The 9,403-nt window shown below is 44.5% G+C and overlaps 1 protein-coding gene across 1 annotated transcript in view; it reads left to right on the top strand.

Moving 5' to 3' along the window:
• The window catches only part of Galr1 (galanin receptor 1), a 16,655-nt gene extending 7,970 nt beyond the window's left edge, over nucleotides 1-8,685 (top strand). Inside the window, exon 3 of the mRNA XM_031366343.1 lies at nucleotides 7,466-8,685. Within this exon, the coding sequence (XP_031222203.1) occupies nucleotides 7,466-7,783 (318 nt within the window). The 3' untranslated portion in view covers nucleotides 7,784-8,685. The remainder of the gene's footprint in view (nucleotides 1-7,465) is intronic.
• The last annotated feature ends 718 nt before the right edge of the window (nucleotides 8,686-9,403 follow it).

The following is a 9,403-nucleotide window of genomic DNA, read 5'->3' as shown; positions in this document are numbered from 1 at the left end:
AGAGTTATAGGCCTATGAGGTCAGAGAGTTATAGGCCTATGAGGTCAGAGAGTTATAGGCCTATGAGGGACCCTGGCTAATCAAGAAACAAGGTAGATTGCTCCTGAGAAGAGATACCTGATGTTGTCTTCTGGATTCCACAAATAGGCACGAGAGTGTGAGTGCGAGTATGAGATTGTGCTCACACACACACACAATACACACAGGCACACACAGACACACACAGACACACAGATACACACACAACAACACACACACAGAGACACATACACACACACACACATACACACACACAGAGACACATACAGACACACACACAATGACACACAGGCACACACAGACACACACAGACACACAGATACACACACAGACACACATACACACACAGAGAGACACATACAGACACACACACACATACACACACACAGAGACACATATAGACACACACACACAGACACACACATACACACAGAGACATACACACACATACACACATACACAGGCACACATACACACACACAGAGACACATACAGACACACACACACAGACATACATACACACACAGAGACACACACACACATACACACATACACAGGCACACATACACACAGAGACACATACAGACACATATATACAGACACATACAGAGACACACACACACACACATACACAGACACAGACACACATACACACACACAGACACACACAGACACATACAGAGACACACACACAGACACACATACACACAGACGCACACAGACACACAGATACACACACACAGACACACATACACACAGACGCACACAGACACACAGATACACACACAACAACACACACACAGACAGACATACACATACACAGACGCACACACAGACACACAGACACACACAGACACAAATACACACATACACATACACAGACACATACACACACAGGGACACATACAGACACACACATACACACATACACACACAAACACACACACACACACACATCGTGTACTAGGATTCAACAATGAAGAAGATGCCTACCAATCATGCTAAATATTTACCATGAATCCAAAAGATTTAAGCCAGGTGGTAAGATCCTCTGATTTTAGCTGCTTGGACAGCTGAGACAGGAGGATGCCAAATTTAGAAATCAAGGCAAACCCAAGTCACTTAGCAAGACCCAAATTATCTAAAAATAAAAGATAAACATCAAAGGGCTGGGATACACTCTCTTGGTAGAGCCTATCCCTGACATGCAAGAGGCCTGTGGTTGAATCCCGAGGCCCAAAAAACAAAACAGAGTTTTTACTCTGATCGAGAGAGTCAAACTACCCTTTGAAAAACAAAGAACAAAAGCAAAAGACACATGCAAAAATGTAACAACAACAAAATTTTTGCTGAATCTCACCTTTGTCTTTGGCAAGTTGGTGAGAGAAAGAATAGTGTATTTGATGGAAAGATGCAAGACCATGTAAGAGAAGCCGAGGGAAGTGTATAACGGTCATTTTATGAGCGAGTACTATATAAAATGAATACATATTTACATAAGCTTCCCTTTCATTCATTCCCGCTATACCAGAAAGAAAGTTTGAGCATTTGAAAAGGGAGTCTTTTTCTCTTCCCTCCTCAGACTAGCCCTTCACAGCTGCTGGACAGATGTCTGAGCTCCTCTGATAGATTTAATGGCCTTTTTGTTTGCATGGAGCAAATAAACATGATGGTAGGGTGCGTGTGTGTATGTGTGTGTGTGTCTAAGAGAAAGATAAGAAGGAGATGTGTGTGTATGTGTGTGTGTGTGTGTGTGTGTGTAAGAGAGAAATAGGAAAGAGATGTGGGGTGGGGAGGTAAAGAGAGACGCAGGTGATGAGACTGAAGACAGAGGAGCAAGAAAAAAGACAGCAGAGTCACCTGGCAGAACGCAGCACAGACCACAGTATCCAATCACGGAGAATCAGCTGGTGATCCTTTCCAGATCTCAGTGCAGGGCTTGGTAATCAAGACACACATGCTCCATGCTTACTATTGAGGGGTGACATGGGACTCTGATGGAGACGGATAGTCAACGGCTGTGTTTCTTATCCTTTTTCTTACTGTAACCAGATACCCAAAAAAGAAATAACTCAAAGGAGGAAACGTTATTTGGGTTAGAGTTCAAGAGGGTACGGTTCAACCTGGTGGGCAAGGCAAAGTGGCAGAACCATGAGGTGACTGGCCACATTGTGTCTTCCTTCAGAAATCAGAGAGGATCAGGAAGTGTGGGTGGGCTGAGAAAGCTCAGGTCTGCCCTGGCGACTGACCTCTTTCCATCAGTCCTACCTCAGCAGGGTGTGCAGGGCACAAACCTGTGAGCCTTGGTTACAAGGCATCACACACTCAAACTGCAGCGGTGGATGGATGGGAAGGAAAGAAGTTCCAGTGGAGAACAGATTGATGGGGATGTTGGTTGTTGGCTCATTCTAACGTCATTTATTTCCAGGCTCTCTCAGTGGCCAAGCAGTTTTCTGTCCACGTGCTGTATCCATTCATTAATGTGACAGGAGTGAGAGATCCCATAGGGTGTACCTCATAAACAGTGGGAATGTATTTCCTATATTGTGGAGGCTGCAAGTCAAAGGTCAAGTGCTGGTAGACTTTTGGCATCAGCCTTCTGTCTGCAGTTGCACATGCTGGATGGAATAGGGGTAGGGCTCTTTCACAAGGGCAATGGTCCTACTCAGGAGCACTCTTTCTTCATAGCTTTACCCTCTCCTGATGACCCTATGTCTTAGTCAGGGTTTCTACTCCTGCACAAACATCATGACCAAGAAGCAAGTTGGGGAGGAAAGGGTTTAATTCAGCTTACTTCCACATTGCTGTTTATCACCAAAGGAAGTCAGGACTGGAACTCAAGCAAGTCAGGAAGCAGGAGCTGATGCAGAGGCCATGGAAGGATGTTCCTTACTGGCTTGCTTCTCCTGGCTTGCTCAGCCTGCTCTCTTATAGAACCCAAGACTTTCAGCCCAGGGATAGCACCACCCACCATGGGCCGGGCCCTCCCCCCCTTGATCACTAATTGAGAAAATGACACACAGCTGGATCTCATGGAGGCATTTTCTCAACTGAAGCTCCCTTCTCTGTGATAACTCCAGCCTGTGTCAAGTTGGCACACAGAATCAGCCAGTTCACCCTTCCTCCAGATGCCGCCATCTTGATGATCAGATTTCAACCAATGAGCCTGAGGAGTAACACATTCACATCAGCAGACGAGCTTTCTGTGTAAACTTGTCACTGTTAGGAAATACGAGCCCGGCTCTTTATGATGGGCACATTGTGTAGCTAGTCCCATATGGGGGAAAATGTAGGAAGAAGGTAAGATGTCCTTCCATAAATCATGAAAAGCCCAGTAACCTATTAAGAACTTTGCCTGAGTGCTGACAGGCAGGGAGATACTTCTGGCTTGAGGCTGGTTGGCTTAAAACAAGAACTTATTTGGTGGCAGAGGGTGGTAGGGTGGTAGGGTGGGCTAGGCAGCACAGTGGGTGGGTGCTTTTGGGAGAGAACCTGGTCAAAGGCCCACTGATGTTGTATGAACCTCTGCGTGCTTTCAACAGATACATTTTGGTTATTCTACTCTGTTCCCTGATGTGCCCAGTGAGCTCCAGCTGTCCTTCACACAGCTTGCTTGGGGCTCATCACAGTCTCCTCCGGTGCTCACACTTCTCTTCCCCACTGAGTTTTGTTAGGCGCCTTGCATGAGATGCTTTGAAGAAAAGACAGATGTCTCTCTGATTGCTTGAAGAGAACAACTCACAAATCAAAGGAGACTAACATATTTTAGACAGGTTCAGGGTTAGGAAGGAAGAGATAGCGCACTAGGAAGAGCCAGATCTCAAGAGTGTAAGACAATGTCTCTGTTGAAAGTAGGATTCTGTGCTCCGAATGAATGAATGACTTCAGTCACTGTGTATCACACCGTCTCTGGCAAAGACAAATGGCTTTGTAAGAAACAGGAACACAATGTTAGAGATGAAAATTAAGAATTTTTTTTCATGCAGAGCAGTCCCTCTGTTTCATCCTGGCACTTTCCATGCAGGGGAGTCTGGTGCATTCTGATATTTCAGAGGGATAGTGCAGAGGCAGCTTTTCTAGCTCTGTCTGTGAGTAGATGTGCCCCTGCTGGGAGAGCTGTCAGTATCAAGTGAAACCTCTTTAATTGCTTTCACTTAAGGTGCCTGTGATAACCCCATCTTTATTGTGGCTTTTATGCGGTTCTTCAGGGATTCACTAAAGCTCCCGAGCATTGTAAAGAGTCAGCTTCCAAGGTAACTAACTATCCAGTAACTATTATCCACTGAAAGAGCCACAGCCCATTCAGCGACAGGGCCCAGAATGCTCTCCAGTAATGATGGGCACACCGATTTACCACAATCCTGGGGCTGAGATGAGAAACTCATGTGTTGATTTACCACAATTCTGGGGCTGAGATGAGAAACTCATGTGTTATTCTGAGCAGATCTTTCACTTTGAGCTGATGAACTCCAGGCATATTACTTTCTGAATTCTATACTGGAGGGGCCATCATCAGTCAAAGGAGGACAGTCTCTAATTAGGGCAGAATTTCTCCTAATAAATTTTGTTCTCCTCAGCTCCACCAGCAATTGTTGAAAGAGAAAAAAAAAAATCCACTCTTGGGGGGTATCTGGCTTTTTATACTACTAAGGCTGGGACTAAGATCCAAGGCTTGAGTGAAGGACACAGACATGCCAGAGAAAATAGCTTCTCTGAGATTCCCAGCTGGATCATTGGGGTGCTTAGCAGCATTCTATTAAGCTCTCTTAGGTAGTCAATAGTTCATATGAGTATGCATCCAATATTTGCTTCTAATATTTGTGTCACAAGTTATTGGTCACTTATATTAGCACTACCAGTTGACCACGAAAATGAACCTGGCTCAGATGCATATTCCTGAGAAAAGCAGAAGGAATGCAAACATTGAAAGGCTTGTTTGGGTAAGTCACAAGTGATCAGAGAAACCACTGTTGTAAAAACCACTGCATATTCCGGGCACACAGCCATTTGCAATTCTGATCTTGATAAGATAGAATTCATCATCAGCTACTGGGGTGTTGATCTGCTCCAAGCTTTGTACTTAGCCCATGATTCCTAAAAGAAGCATGACAGGAAATAGTGACAGAGTAGGACTTTTGTAGGGAGATAGATTGACCATATTAGACAGAGGAGGGAATGTGTCTCCTGTATTGCGAACATAATCATTTACAGAGTGTTTGATTGAGTCACTGGAGAATGGCAGTTCTCGCACACTAATGGGCAAATGGATTGATAGCAAACACTTCCGTAATATGTGTGAGCTAATTGCATTTGCTCTGTGGCGTAGGCAGTAAGTAAAGCTTAATAGGTAAGCTTTCACTTTGTAACACCTGCCCGTGGGTTCTTAATAGCTGAGCTTGTTAGTGCTCACATGGCCCAGGTACAATCTGAGAATCATTTTGTTGGTTAATCTTCATTAATGAGGAGGAAATCAAGTCTTGAGGAGGTTTTTGCCATCTTCCAAAGGCGGTGAGCAGATCTGCTGTCTGGCCGATAATTGCGCAAAATCCAGGATGCCTCTTAGCTCTCTTCTCCTGTCCCTCATGTCTTGTGGTGTTCTTGACCTGAAACCCACCCCTTGCCCCCCTGCCTTCTCTGTCAGAAGTCTGGCCATTCCCCACCTGCTGGCTTTCAACCTCCACAGTGATGAAGTTCTACTATCGTCTTAGCTTGCTGCTAGGAATCAGTCTTGGAGATGTTGGTATCCCATGCTATATTTCAGACTTTCCATTCTAGAACAGTAGCTCTCAACTTGTAGGTCACCAACCCTTTGGGCAAACCTCTATCTTCAAAAGTGTTTACATTGTGATTCATAACAGCCGCAAAGTCAGTTATAGAGCAGCAACACAAATAATTTTACAGTTGGGGTCACTACAGCATCATGCTAGAACCCAAGGGCTTGTTTTCATGAGAAGCAGAATAGAGACAGTGTCCTGCCATGTAGCACTGTCAGCAGTGTCCTTCAGAAAGGTCTTCTGAGGTTTGTTCGCCTTCTTAGATTGGTGGCCAGTAGGGAGGCCTTGCCCATGTACATAGACCATGGCTCAGTTGGTCTATGTTCTCTAGTGCTGAGGTCATGAGTCAAGGACAATTTCTTCCTGTTGTTTACTTAGTGAGAATTCTTAAGGAACGTGGAGACCTGCTTCAGATGCCTGAGTGCTTTTAACTTAGGAGCAATAAGAGGATAGCCAGAGTTAAATTAGCCATATGCCTTGTTGGTCTCTGTCTTAGTCAGGGTTTCTATTCCTGCACAAACATCATGACCAAGAAGCAAGTTGGGGAGGAAAGGGTTTATTCAGCTTACTTCCACATTGCTGTTTATCACCAAAGGAAGTCAGGACTGGAACTCAAGCAGGTCAGGAAGCAGGAGCTGATGCAGAGGCCATGGAGGGATGTTCCTTACTGGCTTGCTTCCCCTGGCTTGCTCAGCCTGCTCTCTTATAGAGCCCAAGACCTCCAGCCCAGGGATGGCATCACCCACAAGGGGCCCTACCCCCTTGATCACTAATTGAGAAAATGCCCCACAGCTGGACCTCATGGAGGCACTTCCCCAACTGAAGCTCCCTTCTCTGTGATAACTCCAGCCTGTGTCAAGTTGACACACAAAACTAGCCAGTACAGTCTCCATGATGCTCTGGGAATGACTGTGAGACTATTAGCTCCCCAGAGTCTTCACCTTGTCGTCAGGAAAACTTACTGGTGAGAAATCAACATCTCCTACTGGTGTGCATCAAGGTTGGCCTGAGCTCTGGGCTTGTGATGGGACTTGGTGTGTGTGCATGAGACGAGGCTTGCCATGTTGGTTCTGTTTTCATGAGTTGGGGGTCTTGTGTAAAGGTCACACTGGTCCAGAGCTCTGACTCCTCCTGCTTCATCTCTTGGCTGCTGGCAGAATTCTTTAGTTGAGGCAACAGTCCTTCATCTTGATCTGTTTCTAATCTCACTTACCACAGTCCACACATGCTTCATACATGCCTAGGAATCAGGACTGTGTTAGGTCCCAGCCGGGTCTTGAGATGATGAACAGAAGTGTTGTGTGAGGTCAAATTTTTACACTTTTATGTGATCTCATGAAAGTACCTATGAGGGCTGGAGAGATGGCTCAGTGGTTAAGAGTGCTTTCTGCTCTTCTGAAGGTTGTGAGTTCAAATCTCAGCAGCCACATGGTGGCTCACAACCACCCGTAATGAGATCAGACACCCTCTTCTGGTGTGTCTGAAGACAGCTACAGTGTACTGACATAAAATAATAAATAAATCTTTAAAAATAATAAAGTACGTATGGATGCTATTGGGATGTGTTTTACAGCACTGTATTCTGATATGACCGGTGTATTCCTGCAGCTCCTGTCCCCTCTCCAACGCTCTTCCATTGCTCTCTCTTCCAGACTGCACAGACTATCCTGGTGGTCGTTGTGGTGTTTGGCATATCCTGGCTGCCCCATCACGTCATCCACCTCTGGGCTGAGTTTGGAGCATTCCCGCTGACCCCAGCTTCCTTCTTCTTCAGAATCACTGCCCATTGCCTGGCATACAGCAACTCCTCAGTGAACCCCATCATATACGCCTTTCTCTCAGAAAACTTCCGGAAGGCATACAAGCAAGTGTTCAAGTGCCACGTTTTCAATGAATCACCGCACAATGATGCTAAGGAAAACAAGAGCCGAGTAGATACCCCACCATCCACCAACTGCACCCATGTGTGAAGGTTTGCCGGAGCCTCCTGTCCTCGGGCTAGATAGAGGAGGACGGAGTGAATTATCAAGTAACACGGCAGCTCATTCACCTGACAGCAATTCCTGTTGTTCTAACTACATGCCACAGTGATGAAAAGTACTTCGATTGTTCAGGGAACTCCTGGGCCTACTGAAGATAATTTTCTGATTTCATTTCACTTTATAATTGTACGTGTGAAACAAAAGAAACGTCTGTCTAGTTTCTATCTCTCAAGGAATAAAAGTCTGATAGCACTCTGCAAATGTGTTCTGATCTCCACGGTATAGAGCAGGCTCTGAAAAGTCATGAAGACTATTTGAAATCCACATTTTAAGGCCAGTTAATATAGGGAAGACATTCTTTTTTTCTTTTTTAATTTTGAGAGGAGAGGTGGTAGTCTAGACTGTGGTTTGAACTACAACTGTGGGCACAGAATAGTGAATTTTATTTTATTGAATCTTTGTGGACTGGCACCTCATGTGAGTTGGGGGAGGCCTTTTCAAAGTTGTCCCCATGGGTGCCCAGAGGTCTGCCTGGGAATGTGAGATGCATCGATTTCATCTCGGGAGATCAGCCGTGACTCTACTTTGAAACAATCCTGTGAATTGGGAGTTTAGGGAGAACTAAGCAAGTTCAGGGAGTCTGCCAGGACTGTTGCAAACCTAGTGTTGGAGTTTTAAGGATGTTTTTGCCAAATGTATTAGCTGTGCCTCCAAAGAACCCAGGAAGCCAGTCAGCTAATAATTTCTTTGGGGTTGAAAACTAGACAAAACTTAGCCACATGGTTGATATCCACGTCACATGGAGAAAGCAGGAGAGACGTTTGATTCAGAATGAATAAAGACCTAAGTGTCCTGTAGGAGAATTGATACACAAAGAGACATGCTGCCTCATGTAGATTGTACCAACAAATGTCTAATGATTGTTTTCCCCAAGTATTATTCCCTAGAGCAATGTTAACTTAGAATTAAAATCATCACCATGTGATTTACAAATGTAACTTTCATGATGAATTTCATATTTATTTATACTTGCCATAGGAAAATGCTGTGAAAATACTAAATTGCCCTATCTTAGAAGAATAGTGTTTAGATTTAAGACTTTGATAATATTTTAGGAGGTAAGAAACAAAGCAAGACACTTTTAAAACAACCAAAAAGGGTATGTGTCAGTGCCAAATCAGGACTCCTTATGAAGCATGTAATTTAAGTTAAAAAAGTGTAATGTAAATTCTGGCATGTTAACTTTTCTAGCTCAGCCATTTATTTTCATGACTCTACCCCTGTAGACAGTGTTTGCATTTGCAAAGGCCTAAGTCAGTCTTTGGAAGGAAAAGGTGAAACTGTTAGAATCATGGGAAATGAGGAGTTCTCAGTGGTTGCCGGGGCAGGACGTGTATGTTGGTGTTATTAGGTATTTTAAAGAGAATTGTAAGCCCTTTGCATGTTTTTATTTGTTTGTTTGCACTTTATTCAATATTGGAGCAGAACTACTTTATCTTGAAAAAAGGTAGCTCACGTGATTGGAGGAACCCAAGGCTGTGGTTGTTGGCATACCTTCTTCATTCACACTGTGAACAGAGGCTTGGTCAAACCTGCATGTGAGAGAGA

Source organism: Mastomys coucha, unplaced genomic scaffold (assembly GCF_008632895.1).
Source record: "Mastomys coucha isolate ucsf_1 unplaced genomic scaffold, UCSF_Mcou_1 pScaffold13, whole genome shotgun sequence".
Taxonomy (NCBI): domain Eukaryota; kingdom Metazoa; phylum Chordata; class Mammalia; order Rodentia; family Muridae; genus Mastomys; species Mastomys coucha.
The sequence above is the reverse complement of the archived record's forward strand: the minus strand, read 5'-3'. Positions and strand labels throughout refer to the sequence as shown.